Consider the following 26,874-nt stretch of genomic DNA (forward strand, 5'->3'; position numbering starts at 1 on the left):
CGGCCACTGCGCTCCAGCCTGGGCAAGAGAGCCAGACTCCGCCTCAAAAAAAAACCAAAAACAAACAAACAAACAAACAAAAAGAATCTCCACTCTCCTGGAGTTAATCTTTTTAATGGAGGAAATGGACACCAAACATGTTGAATGTTAGAAGGCAGTAAGTGCTTTGGAGAAAATCACGGCAGGGAAAGGGGATAGAGATTTTGGAGGGCAAGTGATTTTTGTTTTTTTGGCATGGTGGTCAGGGAATGCATCAGGTGACTTTTGAGCTAAAGAGCTGAAGGAAGTGAGGAGTGAGGCATGCACCTATCTAGGGGAAGGGAGTTCCAGGCAGGGAAGAGATCTGCAGATGCAGAGGCCCTGAGGAAGGAAAGATACGGGAAGTTGGAGAGAAAATGAGGAGGGTGATTGGGGCAAAGTGAGCAAGATGGAGAGTGAGAGGAGATAAGGGCGGGTAGCTAACAAGGGCAGATTGTGAGGAGCTTTGTGGGACATAGTGAGGACTTTGGCAGTAAGATGGAACCATGGAAGGGTTCCAAGCAGAGAAGGAATGTGATCTGACACAGGTCCCTCTGGCTGCGTGTGGGAAGCAGACTGCAGGCGTGAGGGTGGAAGCAGGAAAACCAAGGACTGGCTGCTGCCATGAATCAGAAGGAGACAAGGATGGACAAGATCAGAGTGGGGGCAGAGAGCGGCGTCAGGGGTCAACAGATTCTGCTTAAGTATTAAGAATTTTGTGGGCCGGACGCGGTAGCTCAAGCCTGTAATCCCAGCACTTTAGGAGGCCGAGGCGGGCGGATTACGAGGTCAGGAGATGGAGACCATCCTGGCTAACACAGTGAAACCCCGTCTCTACTAAAGAATACAAAAAATTAGCCGGGCGTAATGGCGAGCGCCTATAGTCCCAGCTACTAAGGAGGCTGAGGCAGAAGAATGGCGTGAACCCAGGAGGCGGAGGTTGCAGTAAGCCGAGATTGCGCCACTGCACTCCAGCCTGGGCGACAGAGCAAGACTCCGTCTCAAAAAAAAAAAAAAGAAAAAAACAAGAATTTTGTGCTTTGTAATTGTATAATATCAATATCCATCCCTATATTCATTCTGCAAAGCAAGACAACTGCTGTGATAAGAAGTTACTGAAAACTTCCAAAACAACCTACCCGTCCAGAGCCTAGATGTTAACTGTTCCATTCAGTGCCCTATCACTCTAGGCCTAGGACAGACCTGTGGGTGCCCAGTAAATGTCTGTTGAATGAATGGATGGCCTCATACTGCTGTGAGTTCTCTGTGTACAGTGTTCCAGTTGTGGAATGCCACCAATTTGCACAGAAACACTCCTGAAAAATTGTTTAGATATTATGATGGAAAATCTGCTTAAACTTTTCAGAACCGGTCGGGGCGGTGGCTCACGCCTGTAATCCAGGCACTTTGGGAGGCCGAGGCAGGAGGATCACTTGAGCCCAGAAGCTTAAGCCCAGCCTGGGCTACAGAGTGAGACCTCATCTTTACAAAAAATAAAAAATTAGCTGGGCATTGGCCGGGCGCAGTGGCTCATGCCTGTAATCCCAGCACTTTGGGAGGCGGAGGCAGGTGGATCACGAGGTCAGGAGATTGAGACCATCCTATCTAACATGGTGAAACCCTGTCTCTACTAAAAATACAAAAAAATTAGCCAGCGTGGTGGCGGGCACCTGTAGTCCCAGCTACTCGTGAGGCTGAGGCAGGAGAATGGCGTGAACCTGGGAGGCAGAGGTGGCAGTGAGCTGAGATCACGCCACTGCAGTCTAGCCTGGGTGACAGAGCGAGACTCCGTCTCAAAAAAAAAAAAAAAAAAATTAGCTCGGCATGATTCCTTGCACCTGTAGTCCCAGCTACTCAAGATGCTGAGGCAGGTGGATCCTTCGAGCCCCGGAGGTCAAGGCTGCAGTGAGCCGTGATCACACCACTGCACTCCAGCCTAGGTCACAGAACAACACCTCTGTCTCAAAACAAAAATAAAAAACAAATAAAATTTTTTAAAACTATGAGATGAGATAGTTGAGTCTATTCTGGATTTCTAGGAGATGTGCAATGATTCCAGTGGGTCCAATTCTGGATAATGTTACCTATTTCGCATGGATTTTACTGTTTGCCTTCTAGTTAATTTTTTTTTTTTTCTAAAGGATAAGAGTACTCGGAGTGCAGTGCAAATTTAGGGGATTCCAGCCCTATTTCTTGGAATCCTGGCACCATCTCCTGCTTCTGAGATACTTTCTGCCCGCTTGCTCTGAAGACCTGAAATTGGATCTGTTGGTGAGTAATTAGTGGTGGAGGTGCCTGCTGGTCTTGTGCTGGGGCACAATGGTAACTAAAACAGCCCCAAGTCCTGTCCTCCTGGAGCTGCCAGTCCAATAGCAGAGACAGACAGGTTCCCAGACAGTGTAGGCCCAGAGGGGTCAGGGCTGGGACAGGCAGAGGGGTAGGAGGGCGATGGGGGAGGCACCGCAGAAATGGGATTGGGAAGCCCCAGGCAGAGGGGTCAGGGCCAGGATGGGGAAGGCCCAGGCAGAGAGGTGGGAGGGGGATGGAGGAGACACTGGCAGACAGGGCAGAGCAGGGATAGCGAAGCCCTTGAGGGCTTTTCCCAATATTCCCCATTTCCTCAACTCCCTCTGAACCTTCCTGTGACCTTCCTGCTGTAAGCACAACCTGACTCTGCCCTGAAGGCCTCCTTTTCCAAGCAGGGCTGTTTTCTCCTTCTCGGCCCTCATGTCCACTGGATCTGTAGATGGGAGAAGAGTGTCCTTGCTCCTCACTTCCACTTCTAAACCATTCTCTCTGCCTCTTCCCTGAACCCCTAGCTCTGAAGCTTACAGTCACACTGTAGCACCTGCTCCCCTTTGTGCTGCTAGACCCATTGACTCCCAAGTCACCTCTGCTCACCTTGTCATTTAGCTCCAGGCTCACTGTCACCCACACCACTCCCATCCTTATTCTTGGTGATTTTCGAATTCAGGTAAATGATCCTTTTACCACTATGGCCTCTTGGTGCCTTGACCTCCTTTCCCCCACTGAGCTTGTCCTCCACCCAACCCCTCTTTCCCATGATCACACCTAGACCTTGTGCTGGGAACACGCAACAATGCATAACTGTGACAGCTCCAGAGGTCCCAGCCTGGTTGGGGAAGAAAGACCCATTCTAGATGCAACAGCCCCACAACCACAGCCCCTACAGAATCTCAGCTCCATGCATCTCCCGCTCTGCCTATCACCTCCTCTCTCTCCAGCTCACTCCTAAAGATTGCACCAGTGAACCTTCAGCCTTAACCATCCATTAAGCTGTCTGACTCTTTGCTATCCCTCCCCCGATCATGGTCACGCCACTCTCACTAGCCAGCCAGATTCCCCACCATCATTATCTGCACCCCTTTGCGCACCTCCAAACTATGAATTGAATTCAACCCTCCACATACTCTGCACCTGCACCCCTGGCAGCTCAATGTGGGTGGAGAAAAATACACAATTACCCTGGCTGGTCTCACTTTTGATTCATGACTACAAACCCAAATGCTTAATGCTGACCAGCAATCCTATCACTTGCCCCTAGTCTATTCATTCTCCATTTTTTCCCACCCTGTTAATGATATAGATAACACATTGCCCTGGGCTGAATTGTGTCTCCCCACAAACTCACATGTTGAAGTTCTCACCCCCAATGTTATAGTATTTGGAGGTGACAGCATTGGGAGGAATTAGGGTTGGAGGAGGTCATGAGTGTAGAACCCTCATTATGGGATTAGTGACTTTATTATTATTATTTTGTTTTTGTTTTTGAGACAGAGTTTTGCTCTTGTTGCCCAGGCTGGAGTGCAGTGACATGATCTCGTCTCACGGCAACCTCTGCCTCCCAGGTTCAAGCGATTCTCCTGCCTCAGCCTCCGGAGTAGCTGGGATTACAGGCATGTGCCACCACGCCTGGCTAATTTTGTATTTTTAGTAGAGACGGGGTTTCTCCATTTTGATCAGGCTGGTCTCGAACTCCTGACCTCAGGTGATCCCCCCCGCCTTGGCCTCCCAAAGTGCTGGGATTACTGGCGTGAGCCCCTGTGCTCGGCCAGGGTTAGTGATTTTATAAGAGGAAGAGAGGGGATATGCAAGCTAGGAAGAGGGCCCTGGAAAAGAATCACATCAATCAGCACCTCGATCTTGGGCTTTCCAGTCTCCAGAACTGTGAGAAATAAATCTCTGTTGTTGAAACCGCTCAGTCTATGGTATTTGTTAAGACAGCCCACACAAACAAATACACATGTATTAATTTTTTTTCAACTTTATTAAGTTTTAATTTACTTACCATAAAATTTGCCCATTTTGGCCGGGTGTAGTGACTCACGCCTGTAATCCCAGCATTTTGGGAGGCCGAGGCGGGTGGATCATGAGATCAAGAGATAGAGACCATCCTGGCCAACATGGTGAAACCCCATCTCTACTAAAAATACAAAAATTAGCCAAGTGTGATGGCGCATGCCTGTAGTCCCAGCTACTTGGGAGGCTGAGGCAGGAGAATCGTTTGAACCCAGGAGGCAGAGGTTGCAGTGGGCCTACTGCGTGCTACCGCACTCTAGCCTGGTGCAGAGTGAGACTCCGTCTCAAAAAAAAAAAAAAAATTCACCCATTTTAAGTCTATTGTTCATTTAATTCGGGTAAATTTACAGTTGTGCACCCATCACCACAATCCAGTTTCAGAAAACTGCCAACACCCCATTTCATACAAATGGAATCATACAATATGTAGCCTTTTTTTTTTTTTCACTTAGCCTAATGTTCCACATTGTTGCAAATTTCTTTTTTATGGCTGAGTATTTCATTCTCTGGAATTTCATTGATCTGTTCACCTGTTGATGGGCTTTTGAGTTGTTCCTAGTTTGGGTTATTATGAATAATGCTGCCATGAACATTCATGTACAAATATTTGTGCAGATTTACTCTAATTTTTCTTGGGAGAAGTCCTAGGAGTGAAATGGCTGTCATATGCTGAGCATGTTTACCTTTTGAAGAAATGGGAACACTTTTTTTCAAAGTGATTGGACCTATTTTATTTCTTTTAGTTTCTTTTTTTTTTATTTTTCGAGACAGGGTCTTGCTCTGTCACCCAGGCTGGAGTGTAGCAGCATGATCATAGCTCACTGCAGCCTTGATGTCCAAGGCTCAAGCAATCCTCCTGTCTCAGCTTCCCGAATAGCTAGGACTCCAGGTGCTTGCCACCAGGCCTGGCCAATTTTTGTATGTTTTCTAGAGACAGGTGTCTCACTGTGTTGCCCAGCTGGTCTCAAACTCCTGAGCTCAAGCAATCTGTCTGCCTCGGCCTCCCAAAGTGCTGGGATTACAGACGTGCACCACTGCACCTAGCCCAGACCCATTTTTTTGAAGAATTATTTTACACTTTCTCCTCTTTCTTCAAACCTTAGAACTTTCTCCCCGCTTCTCACTCTTTGTTGTTGACCTTGCTTCCGAGAAGATAGAAGCAATGACAAGAGAACACCAACATCCTTCTATCCCAATACGTATCAGCCGCCCCGCACCTGATACCACGTATGCTGCCTTCCCATGTGTGACTGTGGATGACTCCCTGTTACCCATCGCAGTGCCTAGCTGTGTGCAGGTCTGTTATATAGGTAAATCTGCACACGTACCCCTTACATAGATAAATTGTGTGTCACGGGTTTGATATACAGAGTATTTTGTCACCCAGGCAATAGGCATAGTACCTGATAGATCGGTTTTCTTTTCTTTTCTTTTTTCTTTTTTTGAGATGGAGTCTTACTCTGGCGCTCAGGCTGGAATGCAGTGGCGTGATCTTGGCTCACTGCAACTTCTGCCTCCCAGGTTCAAGCGATTCTCCTGCCTCAGCCTCCCAAGTAGCTGGGACTACAGGCATGTGCCATCACACGCCATTGTACTCCAGCCTGGGTGACAAGAGCTAAACTCTATCTACAAAAAAAAAAAAAAAAAAGAAAAGAAAAGAAAAGAAAAAAAGAAAAAGGATACATGTAATTACATTTAAGGCTCACCCAGATAATCCAATCCAGGATAATCTGCTTGTCTCAAGAGCCTTAACTTAATCACACCTGCAAAAACCACTTACCCACATAAGGCAATATTTGCAGGTTCAAGAGATTAGGATCTGATATCTTTGCGGGGGTGGGGGCATTTTTCAACCTACCACAAAACATCTCAAATTTAACACATAGTAGGTGCTCAAACACATTTATTTATTCATCGATTTATTTTATTTTTTATTTTGTACAGATGTGGCCCAGGCTGGTCTCAAACTCCTGGACTCAAGCGATCCTCCCACCTCATCCTCCCAAAGTGCTGGGATTATGGTGTGAGCCATTGTGCCTGGCAAAAACACATGTATTGAATGAATGAAGGAATGTCCACAGTAGGGTCATAAGGGCTAGCATTGAGTACACCTCTCAGCGAAAAATCAAATTAGGACCAAGTGTGCAAAACTTTGCAGAAGCTGTTATGACTAGGACCTTGATGACCTGATGAATTTTCTTTTTAATTTACATAACAAAATTTTAAACCTTTCACAAAAAGTAGACTAAAAAAAATACAAAAAATGAGAAGTCCCAGCTACTCGGGAGGCCAGGAGAATGGCGTTATGTGCCACTGCACTCCACCTAGAGCGAGACTCCGTCTCAAAAAAAAAAAAAAAAAAAAAAAAAAAAAAAAAAAAAAAAAAATTTACAACAACAAAAATTAACATGTCCCCCATTTATGTGCCAAACATGTAAAAGAGCCTTGTTTTATCTATTGCCCCTACATCTTTTTATTTTTTTCTGGAGTATTTTAGAGCAAACCTCGATAATATGCATTTCACTTCCAGGTACTTAAGTATGCATCTCTTAAGAAAGAGAAGAGAACATTTTCTTCCATTATCACACCTAACACAATTAACAAGAAGTCCTTTTTATAATCTAGTAGCCAGTCTATATCCATATTCCCTCAATGGTTTAAAGTATGTGATTTAGGCTGGGCACTGTGGCTCACACCTGTAATCCCAGCACTTTTGGAGGCCGAGAGGGGAATGGATCACCTGAGGTCAGGAGTTCGAGACCAACTGGGCCAACGTGGTTAAATCCTGTCTCTACTAAAAATACAAAAATAAGCTGGGCGTGGTGGTGGGCACTTGTAATCCCAGCTACTTGGGAGACTGAGGCAGGAAAATCACTTGAACTTGGGAGGCGGAGGTTTCAGTGAGCCGAGACTGCACCATTGCACTCCAGCCTGGGTGAAAAGAGCAAAATTCTGTCTCAAAAAAAAAAAAAAAAAAGAAAGAAAGAAAGAAAAAGTGATTTAAAAAATTACTACTGGCTAGGCATGGTGGCTGTCATGCCTATAATCCCAGCACCTTGGGAGGCCAAGGCGGGTAGATCACTTGAGACCAGGAGTTTGAGACCAGGCTGGCCAACATGGTGAAATCCTGTCTCCACGAAAAACACAAAAATTAGCCAGGCTTGGTGGTGCACACCTATAGTCCCAGCTACTCTGGAGGCTGAGGCATGATAATCACTTTAACCTGGGAGGCAGAGGTTGCAGTGAGCCGAGATCACACCATTGCACTCTAGCCTGGATGACAGAGTGAGACTCCATCTCAAAAATAAATAAATAAATAAATAAATAAATAAATACTGCTTATTTAAATCAGGATCCAAACAAGGTCCCTTCATTTGGTGTGTTCTCTCTCTCTCTCTCACACACACACGCACACATACATATAAACTTTTTAGCCAAGAGTCTTCAGAGACTATAATTTATTTATTTGTTACATAGAGTCAGGGTCTCACTATGTTGCCTAGGCTGATCTTGAACTCCTGGCCTCAAGCAATCCAACGTGGCCTCCCAAAGCTTTGGGAATACAGACAGGCATGAGAAATGCCAGGCTATAATTTATTTTCTTTAGATCTTTTTTGGGGGGAGTACAACATGCTAAGAGAAAAGTACATGTAACTGTGGTTTTATGAAGTATCACAAAGGGAAGAAACCACATAACTGCCACTCAGGTCAATAAAGAGAACGTGACCAGTACCCCCAAATTCCCCTTTTGATTCTACTCTTAGAGGTCTTTTCATGTGTACACTGTTCTAACCTTGCTTCCTTCACTTCATAATATATTATGAAGATCACCCCAGAACAGTTTATAGAGATCTTTCTTATATTTCGTTTATCTGGATTACAGTCTGCTATGTAGATGAAACATCGTTTAGTCAATCAGTCCACTAACAGAAAATTGACTTAGTTGTTCCCAGTCTTTTTTCCTTACAAAGAGTGTTGCAGTGAGCAACCTGGGCTCACTACTACTGGTGGAGGGTGTCCAGGTTCTGGGCGTTTTGAACAAAGAATTGGACAAAACGCACCAACGAAGCAGCCAACAAAACAATGATGCAAAGAAAGCATAAATTATTGAAATGAAAAGTACACTCGGCCGGGCGCGGTGGCTCAAGCCTGTAATCCCAGCACTTTGGGAGGCCGAGACGGGCGGATCACGAGGTCAGGAGATCGAGACCATCCTGGCGAACACGGTGAAACCCCGTCTCTACTAAAAAATACAAAAAACTAGCCGGGCGCGGTGGCGGGCGCCTGTAGTCCCAACTACTCGGGAGGCTGAGGCAGAATGGCGTGAACCCGGGAGGCGGAGCTTGCAGTGAGCTGAGATCCGGCCACTGCACTCCAGCCTGGGCGGCAGAGCGAGACTCCGTCTCAAAAAAAAAAAAAAAAAAAAGAGAAAAGTACACTCCACAGGGTGGGGGCAGGCTGAACAGACACACTCAACAAACCAGGAAGCAACCAACCAGAAGCTAAAGTGAAGGTACAAAGTTACACCCTATGCAAACGTCTAACGAGTCGGGATGGGTGGGGGGCCAATCAGAGGCTGAAGTGAAGTTGCAGGTTTACACCCCTATGCAAATGAAGACTAGGCCCATGACCAGTCTGATTGGTAGTGGGAGACTACCAATCAGAGGTACTTTCCATTTTTCATCGGTCACGCAGAAAGGGGAGGGGAAGTCCGCTAGGGTTGGGGGTTGCAAAGGGAGTAGCCTCTGATCCTTTTGTTACTTGGGTGTGGAAAATTGGGATTTTCCTTTTGATTCAGTTCTAGGAAGTCAGTGCAAATCAGCCTTAGGTTTTCTGCCTCTAGACCCTATTCTCCTGCCTCAGGCTTACATCCTTTTGTTGCCAATGTATCTTTAAGTTGGATTCCTAGCAGTGGGATCACTGGATCAAAAGATAAATGCAGCCGAGGGGGGTGGGGTACTGTTCACGCCTGTAATCCCGGCACTTTGGGAGGCTGAGGCGGGTGGATCACTTGTGATCAGAAGTTCAAGACTAGCCTGGCCAACACGGTGAAACCCCGTCTCCACTAAAAATACAAAATTAGCTGGGCACGGTGGTGCACATCTGTAATCCCAGGTATTTGGGAGGCTGAGGCAGGAGAATCGCTTGAACCCGGGAGGTGGAGGTTGCGGTGAGCTGAGATCCCGCTACCACACTAGAGCCTGGGTAACAAAACAAGACTCCATCTCAAAAAAAAAAAAAAAATTTTTTTTAATGCACCTGCAATCTGGTTAGACACTACCAAATATCCCTTATGCGCTGGACTTACACGTTGTGCATTCCCACTGGTAACACAGAAGAGTGTTCTTTTTCTCATAGTCTAGTCAACAAATTATATTGTCTAATTTTTGTGACTTTGCTAATGGGTGAGAAGTAGTATTGCAGGGTAATTTAATTTGCATTTCTTTTCATATGAGCAGAATCAGACACTCCTTAGGTTTTGTTTGTTTGTTTTTTGTTATTGAGACAGAGTCTTGCTCTGTCGCCCAGGCTGGAGTGTGGTGGCACGATCTCGGCTCACTGCAACCTCTGTCTCTCCGGCTCAAGCAGTTCTCCTGCCTCAGCCTCCCAAGTAGCTGAGATTACAGGCGTGTGCCAGCACACTCAGCTAATTTTTGTATTTTTAATAGAGACAAGGTTTCACCACGTTGGCCAGGCTGGTCTCGAACTCCTGACCTCAGGTAATCTGCCCGCCTCAGCCTTCCAAAGTGCTGGGATTACGGGCGTGAGTCACGGCACCCAGCCACCTCCTTAGGTTTTTTTTTTTTTTTTTTTTTTTTTTTTTGAGACGGAGTCTCACTCTGTCGCCCAGGCTGGAGTGCAGTGGCCGGATTGCAGCTCACTGCAAGCTCTGCCTCCCAGGTTTATGCCATTCTCCTGCCTCAGCCTCCCGAGTAGCTGGGACTACAGGCGCCCACCACCTAGCCTGGCTAGTTTTTTTGTATTTTTAGTAGAGACCGGGTTTCACCGTGTTAGCCAGGATGGTCTCGATCTCCTGACCTCGTGATCCGCCCGTCTCGGCCTCCCAAAGTGCTAGGATTACAGGCTTGAGCCACTGCGCCCGGCCAGGTTTTAAGGCAATTTGTATTTCTTTTTCTATGAACTATTCCAATCATTTGCATATTTTTCTATTGGAATGTTGCTTTTTATTCTTTATTTTTTAGGACCTCTTAATTCTTTTTCTCGAAGGGAAATTGATCCCAGGCAATGGTTGACAGCAAAATTCAATAGAAAGCACTGGCTATGGTAGAGGACACATCCGGATTCACATCTGGGCTCCATTATTTACAAACTGTTCGCCCTTGGACAAGTTATTTAACTTCACTGAGCCTATTTCTTTGTCTATTCCCATTTCACAGAGTAATTATGAAGTTCAGAAATACTGTACACAAAGAACATGACATACTGTATGCATTCAACATGTTTGGATTTCTCCCAATTGCCTGTTTATATCCTCAACCCATTTTTTTTATTTTTATTTTTTTATTATTATTTTTTTTTTGAGATGGAATCTTGCTCTGTTGCCCAGGCTGGAGTACAGTGGTGTGATCTCGGCTCACTGCAACCTCTGCCTCCCGAGGTTCAAGCGATTCTCCTGCCTCAGCCTCTGGAGTAGCTGGAATTACAGGCACATACCACCATGCCCCACTAATTTTTGTATTTTTTAGTAGAGATGGGGGTTTCACCATGTTGGCAAGGATCATCTAGAACTCCTGACCTCAGGTAATCTGCCTGCCTCGGCCACCCAAAGTGCTGGGATTACAGGCATGAGCCACCGCACCTGGCCAACCCAGTTTTTTTCTGATTGGGTTAGGTTATTGTCTTTCTTATTGAAGGATCTCTGCATATTGTGGATATATATATATTTTTTTTTTCTTAGAAGCCTTCTTTTCTTTTCTTTTTTCTTTTTCTTTTTTTATTTTTTATTATACTTTAAGTTCTAGGGTACACAACGTGCAGGTTTGTTACATATGTATACATGTGCCATGTTGGTGTGCAGCATATTGTGAATATTAATTCTTTGTTAGGTTTGTTGCAAAGCTTTCCTGCAAGTTTGTTTTTAGTTATTTATTCATTCATCCAATATGTACTGAGCACCTACGATGTGACAGACTGTGCTAGGAGTTGCAAATAAAGTAGTGAATGAAGCAGATACCGTCTCTGCCCTTAAGTTATTTCTAATTGGAGAGAAAGTCAAACAAAATTAATTATAAAGTGTGACAAAGGCTAAGAAGGAATTTAGCAAAAGGGTGGGACAGAAGGGGATCCATGAAAGTGGATCCATCCAATCATTTATCTTCTCTTTATATTGAGACAGGGTCTCTATTGCCCAGGCTGAAGTGCAGTGGAATGATCATGGCTCACTGCAACCTTGACCTCTAGGCTCCAGTGATCCTGCCACCTCAGCCTCGCGAGTAGCTGGGAATACAGGCACATGCCATCATGCCCAGCTAATTTTTACATTTTTTGTAGAAATGGGGTCTCACTATGTTGCCCAGTGGGGTGGTCATGAAAGTCCTCTCTAAGTTAATTAACACTGAAGATTACATTGAAGGATGAGAAAAAGCCAGTCATGTCATGAGTGGAGGGACAAGCATATTATAAAGGACTGAAGTGGCAAAATTTGGCACATTCAATAAATTGAAAGATCACATTCCCAAATCATAATTGGCAAGGAAGATAGTGATAGGAGATGAGTCAGAAGAGGTTGGCAGGGGCCTCATAGGACAAGGTGAAGAAATTTGGTTTTATTAAAAATGTATATAGTTATTATATATATTATATAATATATATTTTTATATATAACCATTATTATTATTATTTTAAACGACAGGATCATGCTCTGTCGCCCAAGCTGGAATGCATGGCGCAATCATAGCTCCCTGTAACCTCAAATTCCTGGGCTTAAACAATCCTCCCACCTCAGCCTCCTCAGTAGCTGAGACTACAGGCCTGCACCACCATGCTTGGCTAATTTTTAAATTTTTTGTAGAGACAAGGTCGGTCTTGCTATGTTACCCAGGCTGGTCTTGAACTCCTGGCCCCAAGTGACCTGTTTATATTTTAAGGAAGATTCTCACGACAGCTGTGACAGTAGATTACAGAAGAGAAAGAGCAGACAGTAGGTTACTGTGTTGTTGACAGAAGTTAGGATAATGACTTGTACCAGGTAGTGACAGTGGGCATAATAAGAAAGGTAGATTTCAGGTATGTTTTTTCTTTGTTTGTTTGTTTTTTCGAGATAGAATCTTGCTCTGTTGCCCAGGCTGGAGTGCAGTGGCACAATCTTGGCTCACTGCAACCTCCACCTCCCAGGTTCAGGTTCAAGCAATTATCCAGCTTCATCCTCCCAAGTAGCTGGGATTACAGGCATATGCCACCACGCCTGGCTAATTTTTATATTTTTAGTAGAGACAGGGTTTCAGCATGTTGGCCAGGCTGGTCTGGAACTCCTGACCTCGTGATCCGACCACCTGAGCCTCCCAAAATGCTGGGATTATAGGCGTAAGCCACCGTGGGGCCTTGGGTGTGTTTTGAAACAGTTCAAGATGATCTGTTAAGGAACTGAGTGGAGGACAAAGGAGAGGAAGAAATGAAGAATAATTCCCCTATTTTCTTGCTGCTGAACTCACTGGGTGCTAATTGTGCTATTTAAGGAGGTAGGGAAGACCATCATGGGAAGGGGACAGATTTGAAAGAAAACCAAGACTTCAGTTTTTTACTTGTTGATTGCATTAACACATTAAATTTTCACTCCAGCTCTGTAAGTACTATCATTAACTCTACTTTAAAGATGAGAAGACTGATCTAGAGAGAAATTAAGTAACTTGCTAGGGTTATAAATGATAAAGCCAGAATCTATTATCTCTCTCCATTTTCCACTCCTTCCCTCCATCCAATCATTTATCTTCTCTTTTTATTGAGACAGGGTCTCACTCTGTTGCCCAGGCTGAAGCACAGTGGAATGATCATGGCTCACTGCAGCCTCAACCTCGTAGGCTCCAGTGATCCTCCCACCTCAGCCTCCCGAGTAGCTGGGAATACAGGCACGTGCCACCATGCCCAGCTAATTTTTATATTTTTTGTAGAGATGGGGTCTCACTATGTTGCCCAGGCTGGTCTCAAACCCCTAGGCTCAAGCAAACCTCCTGCCGCAGCCTCCCAAAGTGCTGGGATTACAAGCGTGAGCCACTGCGCCTGGCCATTTATCTTCTCATCCATCCATTCTTCTAATCACCTATTGTTGCCTCATCTTCCTAGTTACCCACACACCATTTTCTCAATTCCTCCATCCATCTCTTCATCTACCCATGTAATCATCCATCCATCCTCCCAGCCCCCGATAAACATTCATCATGTGCCAGATTCCCCAGGCACCTGACACCTGCTGTGCAGGAGGAAAGTCAGGGATGAGAAGGCATGAGACAGACACAGTGACATGCAGCTTAGCTTAAGAGATTTATTCAACGCTCTCACATTTGGCCTCTGTGACCCAGAAGACTGGTAGAGCAGGGTAGGAGCACATGATGCATCCTTCAGACCCAGCAACCTCCAGGAGGGTCAGGTCTTCTTCAGGAAGTCTTCACTCCCAGTGGACAACTGATCAGCCATAACTGCAAGAGACAGACACTTAGCACCCCCGCTTGCAGACTAAACACCCACCCTGACTGCCCTCATCCCATGAGGATCCAGGTGCCTTTGCCCCAAGAAGTCTGGTTTCCATACTACATTCCTCACCATGGGGAGAAGTCCTGTGCTCTCCATTTCTCCATCACTGACTTCCCCTCGGAGTCACGCCAATCATTGGTCTGGTCTCCGTCAAAGTTTCCACAGGCCCCACACAGTTTCCCAGCATGGTCTTCGCTGACCATCACAGCCAGCTTCCCATTGGCTCCAAGCCACACCTGGACCCCTGCCTTCTGACGGACTAGCAGGGAGCCATCAGGTGTACGACTCACGGACACAGATGCTAACTTCTCAGCTGGAAGATCCACTCGGAGACCATTCACCTGGTGGGGGGTGCCCAGCAAACACAGAGGTGAGGCCACAGCCATAGAATAGCTGGGTGTTACCAGGATGGAGACCCCAAGCAAGATAAGTTCATGGAGCTAAATCAAAGAGGTGGGTGCTGAAAGAGATGAAGACCCGGGTGTTTGCACTATTTGGAGTCATGGATACATGAGAAGATAGCTGGAGATCTGGATAGAGGGATAGAAGGATGGAGAGTGGAGGGATGGAGAGATCGACCTGTGGATCTACACAATACCCCAAAGTCAGTGGGGGAAGCACTTTGTACCAGACAGATAAGCAAACAAACAGACAAACAATCAAACCCCAGGGTCATCTTTACAGTTCTTTCTTTTTCTTTCTTCCTTTTTTTTTTTTTTTTTTTTTTTAAGATAGGGTTTTGCTTTGTCATCCTAGCTGGAGTGCAGTGGTGCAGTCACAGCTCACTGCAGCCCTGACCTCCTAGGCTCAATCAATCCTCCCACCTCAGCCTTCCGAGTAGCTGAGACTACAGGACTACAGGTGTGCGCCACCACACCCGGCTAATTTTTGTATTTTTTTGTAAAGATGGGATCTCACTATGTTGTCTAGGTTGGTTTTGAACCCCTGGATTCAGGTGATCTGCCTACCTCAGCCTGGTTCTAGTTTGCAAAATAAAACAAACTTTGAGCACATTCTGTAAGTTATTGGTTCCCTAACCAAAACAACATTATCCTTTATTTTTGCAATGCTGATATCTGAAGATAAGTAATGACTTTAGCAAATATAATAATCATGTGAGAAAATTACTTTTTCTTCATCATAGGCTGCAGATCCAGTAACTTTGTGAATTTTCTTCCTTTAACTGTTGTCTACATTAGTTGGTAAATTAGCCCTTCTAAAGTTAGATTCTCTAGAGAAACTTCCTTGAAAGACTTCTCTCTTTTTTTTTTTAATAAATCCTTTTATTGTTTGTTTATTTTTGGTTTTGTTGTTGTTTTTGAGATAGAATCTTGCTCTGTCGCCCAGGCTAGAGTGCAATAGCGCGATCTCGATTCACTGCAACCTCCGCCTCCCGGGTTCAAGCAGTCCTCCTGCCTCAGCTGGGACTACAGGCATTTGCCGCCATGCTCGGCTAATTTTTGTATTTTTAGTAGTGACTGGGTTTCGCCATATTGGCCAGGCTGGTCTCTAACTCCTGACTTCAAGTGATCAGCTGCCCACCTTGGCCTCCCAAAGTGCTGGGATTACAGGCATGAGCCACCATGCCCAGCCCTCTAAATGCTTTTGTATCTGAGTTTTCCTCTGCCAGATGATTGGAGAGATAGGTAGATAGATCTGAAAAGACAGATGGGTGGGTGGGTGGATGAATGGATGGATAGATGGATGGATGGATGGATGGATGGATGGATGGATGGATGGATGGATGGATGAATGGATGGGTGGATAGGTGGATTTGTGGGTGGATGGATGGATGGACGGATGGGTGGCTGGATGGAAGAAAGAAGGAAGGGAAGAAGACAAAAAGGAAGGAAATAGGAAAAAGAGAAAGAGGTATAGAATAGATGCTGGAAGGAAGGAGGGGAAAAGGGAGGATGGGCATAGTGAAGGATAGATGAAGACTAGTGGATGGAAAGTCTCGGTAGGGTGCGAACTTTGCAAGTATAACGACTGAGTCCACGTCATCTCTGTTACCCAGCACATGGCCTGGCACAAAAGGAGCAGGGTTGAGTTTATTCACAAAACCAACCTTTTCCTGAGTACCCTCTAGGTGCCACGCCCTGATCTGGGTACTGGGAACGAACTGGTGACCAAGATGGACAGGATCCCTGCCTACCTGCGGCTTATAGTCCAGTGATGAACAAAGATGCTGAGCATCTTCTGGGAGTTTCCTTCTAGGAGTCTGGAATTTTGGTAGGTGGATACCAAAACCCCAGGCACTGAGACTCTAATGAACTTCCCTGGTAGACGACATTTCATGTTTCATTACAACTTTGTTGCTGGAGGAATGAAGCACATCCTGTGTGATTCTACCGAGAAAGGACTCTCGGAAGCTTGCACCTGATTTCCCCTGGACTTTGTGTGATGCACCTTTTCCCTGTGTCGATTTCACTTTGTATCTTTTCCCTATGACACGTCGTAGCCCTAAGTACAACTATATGCTGAGTCCTGTGAGTCCTACTGAATCACTGAACCTGGGGGTGGTTATGGGAAACCCTGACATATTATGTGACCCCCCCCAGCCTTGACCAATCACAGAACTTCCTCCCTAAAGTCACAGTGATTGGCTCCAGGGGTGGGCATGTGACCCAAACTGGCCCAGTGAGATATAATCCTGGGATATTTTATTGAACCGTTTTCTGTTAAGGTAGTTAAGCGGGTGGGGCATAGGCCTGGGCAGCTGAGGGGGTTGTCTTTACCCCTGCAAGTGGAAAGCATGTTTGAGAATAAAGCTGATTTGGCAAATAGCAAGTCTCAAAGATGGAAGTACAAATTTCTGATAATATTGCCAGGGCACCTAGAGTCAGCCATTCCTGAGGCTCTATCCTTGGATTTTCTAGCTACATGGACTAATAAATTCAATTTTGCTTAAGGCAGTTTGAATTTGGTTTTAAGTCACTTGCAGCCCATAGAGTCTCGATTCATACTAGTGTCAAAACTATTAAGTTACTCGAGTATGTTTTTGCTCCTCTAGAACTCAGCCAGAACAGAGGGACCAAGTTTGAAATATTGAGATAAATACAAATCCAGAGACTAAACCGCAGAGACATGGATAAAGAAAACAGATCGTAAGACAGAAAGGAAGCCAGGAATGTGGGGACACTGTAATCGGAGGAGCAAAAGCCCAGGGGAGACATTCCCCACCCCCTACTCACAAACTTACCCACACACCCTTGTTTGGGGTCACCGTCACCATCCCATCCTCGAAGAAGATGTGGATCTGGCCCACAGCCTCAGTTTTACCATGGCAGGTCTGGACTTCAGCAACCACACGGTACCAGGGGATGGTCTTCTGTAGTCCTGGACAGCGGGAAGAGAGCTCATAGACACCAGGAGAGGTCGTGGCACCACGGGCCCCATCAAAGGTGGTGAGGTTGGCACCCACAGACAGGACACAGAGACCACGGGCGGCCCAGCACTGCCGGGCTTCAGCCTTGACCTCGCATACGCGGCCTGGTGGGCAGCCAGCTGCCTGGCATGTCAGGCCGGAGCTTGAGGAACAGGAACAGCGCTTGCTGCAGTCTGAGGTCAGCAGGGAGGAGTTCACCTGTGCACAGAAAGGGGCCAGGTTATGGTGTGGGATGGATCGCAAAAATGGCCACACTCCTTGAACCCTCTGTATCCATGCAGAGTCACTTTACAGACTCCCATTAAGAAATAGAGTTTATTTCCCCCTCCCTGTGAATCTGGGTTGGCCATAAGACTATATTTAGGTGAATGAAACACAGAAGAAGCAATATTGTGACAGGTTTAAGCCTATACCTCAAGAGACCTTACAGCTTCTCTTTTTCTCTCTCTCTCTCTCTCTCTCTCTCTCTCTCTCTCTCTCATACACAGAATCCTGCCCAGCCACCAGGAGAACAAGCCTGGGCTAGCTCCCTAGAAGACGAGTGACCCCATGGAACATAGATAACTCTTCCAGCTCAGGCCACCCTAGACCAGGCAGCCTTCAGCTGACCTACCAGGTGACTACAGATATTATACATGAGCAACCCCAGAGCATAGCAGAAGAACCGCCCAGCCAAGTCCAGCCTAAACTGCAGTCACAAAATTGCAAACTAAATGAATAGTTGTTTTAAGCCACCACGTTTTGGAGTGATCTGTAACCCAGCAAAAGCTAACTGATACAGGTAAGAAATGAAGAAATGTAATTAACAAAATAAATGCCATCTCTACACTAATGATTTCCACATCTCTAGGCCAGACCTCTACCATGAAGGCCAGACTCACAAATCCAAGAAGACTTCTGGCATAGGCAGAGGGGTCAGAGCAGGAATGGGGAAGCATAGGGAGCTGAGGGGTTCAGAGGAGGTACCTAACCCAGCCTAGGGGATCAAGGATGGCTTCCAGTAGGCAGTGAGAGCCTACTGGAAAGAGCAAAATTTGACTCCATTTGCAAGCAATGCAAGTCAGCACCGCATGTTAATGGATAGCCTCGAGCTGACTTCTCTACATCACAATTTCTTCATCTGTATAATGGGGAAAATAACCATAGTATCTATTGCAGAGGATTGTTATGATTATTAAATGGATTAACATCTATAACATGGCCAGGAGAGGTGGCTCATCCCTGTAATCCCAGCACTTTAGGCGGCCAAGGCAGGAGGATCGCTTGAACACAGGGGTTTGAGACCAGCCTGGGCAACATAGTGAGACCCCATCTCTACAAAAAAATTTGATAGTTAGCCAGGCATAGCAGTGTGAGCCTGTGGTCCCAGCTACTCAGGAAGCTGAAGCAGGAAGATCTCTTGAGCCCAGGAGTTTGAGGCTGTAGTGAGCCATGATCACGCCACTGCATTTCTCCTTGGGAGACAGAGTGCGCTCCTATCTCAATAAATAATAAAAAAAAAATAACACCTATAACAAACATGGTGCATAGTAAGAGCTCAAAAAAATCATTAACAAGAAAAAATCAATTCTTCAATTTAATTCATATTATTGAACAATTATTAGCTGGGCTACCTATTTGCACTGTTGTAAACTGCTATTTCTTTTTTTGCTTTTTTTTCTTTTTCACATGGAGTCTCAGTCTGTTGCTCATGCTAGAATGAAGTGGTGCAATCTCAGCTCACTGCAACTTCCACCTCCCAGGTTCAAGCGATTCTCCTGCCTCAGCCTCCCGAGTAGCTAGGACTACAGGCACCCGCCACAATGCCCAGCTAATTTTTGTATTTTTAGTAGAGATGGGGTTTCACCACATTGGCCAGGCTGGTCTCGAACTCCTGACCTTTTGATCTGCCCCACCCCTTGGCCTCCTAAAGTGCTGGGATTACAGGCGTGAGCCACTGCACCATGCTGTAAACTGCTCTTTCTTTTTACTGAGTGTGATGAACATGCAGGGCAAGGCCCAGTGCTCAGTGGGTATCTTTCCAGTATAATCGTGCCTGATCCTCAGACATGTATGGTACAAAGATGGCGATTAGCCCCATTTTGCAGGGGAAGAAAATGAAGTTCAAGGAGGGGCCAAATGATGCCCCTGCCCCAAAATATCAGGTCCTAATCCCTGTAATGAGTAAGTGTTACCTTATATGGGAAAAGGGTGTTTGCAGATGTGATTGAATTAAGGATCTTAAGATGGAAAATTTCTCCTGGATTATCTGAGTGAGCCTTAAATGCAATCACGTGTATCTTTATAAGAGGGAAGCAGAGGGAGATGTTATGACACACTCAGAAGAGGCAGAGGTTGGCGTGATGTGGCCACAACCAAGGAAAACCTGCAGCAACCAGCAACTGGAAGAGGCAAGGAACAGATTTTCCCCTAGATTTCTTTTGTCTCTCTTTTTTTTTTTTTTTTTTTTGGGACATGGAGTCTTGGTCTGTTGCCCAGGCTGGAGCGCAGTGGTGTGATCTCGGCTCACTGCCACCTCCGCCTCCCGGGTTCAAGTGATTCTCCTGCCTCAGCCTCCCGAGTAGCTGGGATAACAGGCACGCGCCACCACGCCCGGCTAATTTTTGTATTTTTAGTGGAGACAGGGTTTCACCATGTTGGTCAGGCTGGTCTTGAACTTCTGACCTCGTGATCCACCTGCCTCGGCCTCCCAAAGTGTTGGGATTACAGGCGTGAGCCACCGCGCCCGATTCTTTTCCTTTTTACTTTAGAGATAAGGTCTTGCTCTGTCATCCAGGCAGGAGTGCAGCAGTGTGATCATAACTCACTGCAGCCTCCAAATCCTGAGCTCATGCAATTGTCCCACCTCAGCCTCTTGAGTAGCTGGGACTAAAGGTGTGCACCACCATGCCCAGCTAATAAAAAAAAAAAAAGGCCAGGCGCGGTGGCTCAAGCCTGTAATCCCAGCACTTTGGGAGGCCAAGACGGGCGGATCACGAGGTCAGGAGATTGAGACCATCCTGGCGAACACGGTGAAACCCCGTCTCTACTAAAAAATACAAAAAACTAGCCGGGCGAGGTGGCGGGCGCCTGTAGTCCCAGCTACTCGGGAGGCTGAGGCAGGAGAATGGCGGGAACCCGGGAGGCGGAGCTTGCAGTGAGCTGAGATCTGGCCACTGCACTCCAGCCTGGGCGACAGAGCGAGACTCCATCTCAAAAAAAAAAAAAAAAAAATTGTAGAGATGGGGTCTCATTATGTTGCCCAAGCTGGTTTTGAATTCCTGGGCTCAAGTGATCCTCCCGCCTTGGCCTCCCAAAGGGCTGGGACTGCAAGCATGAGCCACTGGGCATGGCCTCCCCTAGATTTCTCTGCAGGGAGTGCCACCTTGCCAACACCTTGATGTCAGTCCAGTGATCCTGATTTCTGACTTTTGGCCTTTGGAACTGTGGGAGAATGAATTTCTCCTGTTTAAGCTGCCACGTCTGCGGTAATTGGTTACAGAAGCTACACGAAACTAATACGGGGAGGTTGCCTGCATCAAGTCACACAGCTGGGAGATGGCGGTGGCTCCTCTATCCCCAGCCTTGAAGAGGTCAGCATGGAAGCTCCGGGTCTCTCTCAAGCTCTTCTACCCTCTCTGCCCACCCCAACCCCTACTCACCGGCAAGTATCGGCCATTATGGGTGCAGCCACAATCTTGGACAGGGATGCAGACACCCTGGGAAAGCAGGAAGCGGTCGTCACACTCGCAGCCCTCAAAACAGCGGGTGGTGCAGCCCGTGAGGCCAGAGAGAGCTGCACAGGAGCCCTGGCAGGTGTGTGTGCAGATGGAGTAGTGGCTGTGGGCGGGGCACTGGAGCGCTGCAGAAAGAGGAGGCAGGGCCGCGTCACACCTCCAAAGGGTCCTGGATAACCAATGGACACCCAGCCCTGTTTTAGGTAGCACTGAAGACACAAGTATTGAGAAAAGCCTCAACCCCAGTTCTACAGAGCTCACGTTCAGTGGGACAGACAGGAACAGCCAAAAGTGAACATGCTGCCTCAGGGAGTATAGACAGAGGGGTCAGGGCAGGGATGGGGAGGCACAGGCAGAGAGGTCAGGGCAGGGATAAGGGGGTACAGGCAGAGAGGTCAGGATGGGGATGGGGGGCACAGGCAGAGGGATCAGGGCAGGCATTGGGGGGCACAGACAGAGGGGTCAGCGCCAGGGTTGGGGGCTACAGGCAGAAGAGTCAGGGCCGGGATGGGGAGGGCACAGACAGAGAGTTGAGGGCCAGGGTAGGGGGCACAGCCAGAGGGGTCAGGACCAGGGTTGGGGGCATAGGCACAGGGGTTGGGACCAGGGTGGGGGGGCACAGGCAAAGGGGTCAGGGCTGGGATAGGGGGGCACAGGCAGAGGGGTCAGGGTTGGGACAAAGGCTGTACGGAACCAAGGGAAATATCTGTGGTAAGTCCCTGGTCTCTGGCTAAGCAATTGGTGGACGGTATGGCTGTTCTGCAATGCCCACCGGGATTGGGGAAGGAGCATCAGGCTGGGGGTGATATGCTGATTTTATTTGGGAACGCATCGGGTGAGAGGAACCCTGAGGATACCCAGGGGAAGGTGTCCTGGACACCCTCACAATTACCTCAGACGTGGCAGCTTAAACAGGAGAAATTCATTCTCCCACAGCTTTAAAGGCCAGAAGTCAGAAATTAGGATCACTAGACTGACAGTCAGGAGAGGCTTCAGGGCTTGAGACAGACAGACCAGGTCCACAGTCAACACTGAGAACAAATCTAAGGCCGCGGGTGTGGACGACAGCCCTGGGTATAGGTCCTGCCCGGGGGAGACCTGGCTCTGACCTGGGGCCGGAGGGGCCATTGCTTTGTCCTGAGAGTCTCAGGTGATGTCCCTCCCCTGGGGATTTGAATGAGAGGTACAGTCCTAGTTTAGGGGGGTGTCTACTAGGCTGCAACCTTGTCTTGGGGGGATCTGAGGGGATATGATCTTGTCAGGGGGTAGAAGGAGGGTCTGTGTGAGCCATAGATCTCCCAACCCATCCAACTATCCCTTTCAGGTCCCTGCAGAAAGAGTCCAGAATAGAGCACTAGGGAAGAAGTGAACTTGAGGTTTGAGGAGAGGGGGCCCGGACAGGAGGCTGAGAAGGAACAGTCAGAGGGGTAGCAGGGAAGCCAGTGGACTACGCCGTGAGAGAAGGAGGTATGTGGGCGTGGGGTGGGAGGGGGTGGGGTGGGAGGGGGTGGGGAGAAACCACTTCGACATGCGAATAGAAGGAATGGGCCAGGAGGGGCCCTACATCTGGTCTAGAGTTCTCTGAGGGACCCACGGACACTCACGGCAGAAGCTGTCTGTCCTCCAGGGCTTCACGGCCACGCCAGCTGCCTGACAGGCCGCCGTATAGGCTGCCAGGCTGCGGCACAGGAAGGCTGTGTCGCCCTTTTGCGCGCACAGGTCGTATACGCATTGGCGGAAGTACTCAGAGGGACTCAGCACAGCCTGGCAGGTCGCGAAGGGTCCCTGGGGGTTCCGGAGCTGCCCGCAGGCCTTGTTGCTCTCATAGGGTGCAGTCTCCTCTGCCGAGCACACGGGGCAGCCTTGGGGCCCGCAGCCCTCGCCACAGCCCTTGGAGGAGCCGGGCGCCCGCCATGCAGCCCCGAAGGTCTCCACACTGGACGCTGCCAAGCCATTGGGCAGGACAAAGTCATCACTCCAGTTGCCATTGAAGTTCCCACAGAGGCCACAGAGCCTTCCACGGAAGGAGCTGGGGACGGACATGAGGACTTGGGCATCGCCATCAAAGAGAAGCCGCAGCCCCTTGGTCGTCTGCAGAACCATGTTTCGGCCTTCGGCGGTCACCCGCACACGGCCCACAGCCACAGGCAGGGCCACAGCCTCGCCGTCCACGGTGACCTGAATGGAAGGGTCAGGTAGGTCAGGAACTCACAGAACCACAGGCAAGGCTGTCCTGTCCCACTCCCAAGGCAGAGCTACATCTCCCTCAGTCCCATTAACGTCAGGTCATGTTTCCCTTAAACTTCTTGGGCCCCAGGCCTTGCGTGGTGACTCACACCTGTAATCCCAACACTTTGGGAGGCCAAGACAGGTGGATCACTTGAGCCCAGGAGTTCGAGACCAGCCTGGCCATCACAGCAAGACCTCATCTCTACCAAACAAATTAGCTAGGCATGGGGGGCTGTGGGGGGATCGCTTGAGCCCAGCAGGTTGAGCCTGCAGTGAGCTGTGATCATGCCAATACGCTCCAGCCTGGGTGACAGAACAAGACCCTGTCACAAAACCAAACAAAAATCTCCCTGGGTGGGACCATTCACCACACCTTCCAGGGTAGGCTCAGAGTTCCCAGGTTGGAGGAATGTCCCTCCCATACCTACAGGGTGGGGTCATGTGTCCTTCAGAACCCCCTAGATGGGGCTGTGTTGCCTTCAGACCCCCAGGGCAGGCTCCCATGGGCTCACCTGCTGCCCCTGAGCTAGGCTGACAACCTGGCCAGACACAGTAACCAGGAGGCGCTGGGGGTCTCCAGCTGCGTTCTTTTCAAGCACGATGGAAAAGTCCTCATCCCCAGGCTTCGGCTGACAGACTTGGGCCAAGACATAGGAGCAGGAGCCATGCAGGTCAAAGACACGGCCGTCAAGGGTGACATAGTGGATGCCCCCATTGGCCAGGCAGCGGCCACAGCCTGTGGCATGACAGGCCCGGACACCATCCTCTAACCGGCACTCCTCATGGGGCCCACAGGCCGCGCCCTCCTGGCAGGTGACATGGCCACCTGGCCCACACTCACAGCGCCGCTCACACTCAGGGCCCGGGTAGAAGGCCTCACCCAGCGGGTAGTAGCGGCCATCATAGAGGCAGCCACACTGGCCCACAGGTACACAGGTGTCACCACTGAGCACAAAGCCAGCATCGCAGACACAGCCTTCACGGCAGGCCGACTCACAGCCCTCGGGTGCTGAGAGGCTCGGGCAGCTCACGGGGCAGGAGTCACCGCAGAGCTCGTAGTGGCTGTGGGCAGGGCACTGGAAGGCTGTGGGGACAAGGTGGGCATGAGTCAGGTAGGTGTTTTGAGTTGGGGTCTGGGGAGGCCCTGAGTGGGAAAACTGCTCATGTCAACTTGGGTGTCTCCGGGTATGCACATGTGATCCAGGACATCTCACTGGGGGTCTCAGCATGGGACCTGGAATGGGAGGGGACATGCCCAGGTCTCTCTGACCAGGTTATGTGTTAGCCTGACCAAGTATTTCTAAAGATCAAATGACTCTGCTTGCCTGATTTTTATTTATGTTATTTATTATTATATTATTTTGAGACAGGGTCTCACTCTATCTCACTCAGGCTGGAGTGCAGAGGCACGCTTACGGCAGCCTCCACCTCCCGGGCTCAAGCAATCATCCTGTCTCAGCCTCCCAGATACAGTCCCGAGTATCTGGGACTACAGGCGTGAGCCACCACATCTGGCTAATTCATTGGTAGTTTTTTGTAGAGATGGGTCTCACTATGTCAGCCAGGATTACCTGGGTGAAATGGATCACTATTATCTATTCGGGATATGCAAGATCAGAACTGACTATGGGTATCTCAGGGTGTGAATGTGACTGGGGTATGGGGCCACATGTATCTCAGGGTATGACTCTGCCTGAGGGCACCCAGCTGTGGGTGTCTGACCTGGAGCATCTCCCAGAGTCCGTGTGACATGGTCTGTCTCAGGCTGTGCCTGGGTGAAGTTGGCAAGATACCTGTGACCAGGAGACCTGCCTGAAGGGAACCGCCTAGGACTATCCAACTATGCATCTGTGTGGATCTGCCCAGGGCAATGTCAGGATCCTGATTCTATCTGAGTGTATCTAACCAGTTAGTCTCAGTGTAAAATCTGAGCAGATACCACTGAAGGCATGCGACTAATTCTATATGACTAGGTGTATTTCAGTGTGTGCAACAGACCAGGGCCCTGTGACCAGCTGTAACTCACTAGGTCTTCCTAACCAAGGGTACCCTGCTATGTGACTGAGGCAGGGTCAGTCATCCCAATCTACATGCCTTGGATGTCAGAGAGCATGGATCACCAATCCCCAAGAGTGTCCTGGACCCTAGGTTTCTGACTAGGTGTTTCTTTTCTTTTTTTCTTTCTTTCTTTTTTCTTTTCTTTTCTTTTTTTTTTTGATCTGATGTCTCACTCTGTTGCACAGGTTAGAGTGCAGTGTCGCATCTTGGCTCACTGCAACCTCTGCCTCCTGGGTTCAAGTGATTCTCCTGCCTCAGCTTCCGTATTAGCTGGGATTACAGGTGCCCGCCACCACACCTGGATGAATTTTGAATTTTTAGTAGGGACGGGGGTATCACCATGTTGACTGGGCTAGTCTCGAATTCCTGACCTCAGGTGATCTGCCTGCCTCGGCCTCCCAAAGTGCTGGGATTACAGGCGTGAGCCACCGCGGCCAGACTCTCAATACCTGTTTCTAACTGACTCTCTCTCACTGCAGTACCTGACTTGGGGCATTTCAGTGTGTGAGAGCCAAGGTGTTTCCTGACAGGAGATACTCAGTTCAGAGGAAGGAAGGTGGCCCCTGAGCCCCATGGAGGAGGAAGGGGCTGCTGTCTTACAGTCCTGGAAAGGAAGGGCAGGGAGAGACCCTACTATGGGGACCATGCGTGGAGCAGTACTCACGACAGAAGTCCGGCCGCCTCCACTCGCCGAGCTGGGCCCCAGCGGCCTGACAAGCTGCCACGTAGGCGGCCACTGCAGGACAGAGGCCTCCAGGATGGCCCTGAACCTGGCAGGCGTCCAGCAAGCAGCCCTGGAAGTACTGCGCGGGCGGCACGAGGCAGTGGCAGGGCGCCAGCGGGCCGTCGGTGGCGGAGATCACGCCGCAGGCGTCCGGGCCGCCGAAGGACTCCTGCTGCTCTGGGGTGCAAGGCGACGGGCATGGCCCAGACACACATTCTCCGCAGCCCGGGGCGCCGCCCACCTGCCATCCAGCAGGCTTCCCGTCCACAGCCTTCAGGTCATCTGCGGGGTCCTGGTTGTAGTTCCCGCATAAGCCACAGAGAGCGCCCGCGTACGCCGCCGGCACGCGCAGGCGCACGAAGCTGTCCCCATCGAAAGTCAGCGAGAGCCCTGAGGTTGTGGTCACCACCACGTCCGCGCCGCTCAGGTGTGCGTGCAGCAGCGAATCCAGATGGAAGGGCAGAGCCACGAACACGCCGTCCACCTGCGGGCGGGGGTTGGGGGAGCGATAAGCAGAGCAAACACGGGTTTGAATCCTGGCCCCACCACCTACTAGCTGTGGGACCCTGAGCATGTCACCTCCCCTCTGAAAATAATAATGAGCATCTATAGGCCGGGCCTGGTGGCGCAGCCTACAATCCCAGTACTTTGGAAGGCCGAGATGGGAGGATGGCTTGAGGCCAGAAGTTCAGACCAGCTTGGGCAACATAGTG

General features: G+C 48.8%; 3 protein-coding genes across 3 annotated transcripts in view; 1 reads left to right on the forward strand and 2 right to left on the reverse strand.

The window, feature by feature from the left end:
- Positions 1–13,718, reverse strand: part of LOC126942104 (glycine cleavage system H protein, mitochondrial-like) — a 290,077-nt gene extending 276,359 nt beyond the window's left edge. The window contains exon 1 of the mRNA XM_050769329.1: positions 13,715–13,718. The gene's annotated coding sequence lies outside the window, so the exon portion shown is untranslated. The remainder of the gene's footprint in view (positions 1–13,714) is intronic.
- Positions 1–26,874, forward strand: part of PSMC4 (proteasome 26S subunit, ATPase 4) — a 227,474-nt gene that overhangs the window by 76,458 nt on the left and 124,142 nt on the right. The window lies entirely within an intron of this gene.
- FCGBP (Fc gamma binding protein) overlaps positions 13,818–26,874 on the reverse strand; it is a 94,903-nt gene continuing 81,846 nt past the window's right edge. Inside the window, 7 exon segments of the mRNA XM_050769390.1 lie at positions 13,818–13,991; positions 14,116–14,387; positions 17,249–17,632; positions 21,076–21,275; positions 22,755–23,328; positions 23,892–24,463; positions 26,102–26,645. Coding sequence (XP_050625347.1) covers positions 13,982–13,991; positions 14,116–14,387; positions 17,249–17,632; positions 21,076–21,275; positions 22,755–23,328; positions 23,892–24,463; positions 26,102–26,645 — 2,556 coding nt within the window. The 3' untranslated portion in view covers positions 13,818–13,981.

This window comes from Macaca thibetana, chromosome 19, assembly GCF_024542745.1.
Source record: "Macaca thibetana thibetana isolate TM-01 chromosome 19, ASM2454274v1, whole genome shotgun sequence".
Taxonomy (NCBI): Eukaryota; Metazoa; Chordata; class Mammalia; order Primates; family Cercopithecidae; genus Macaca; species Macaca thibetana.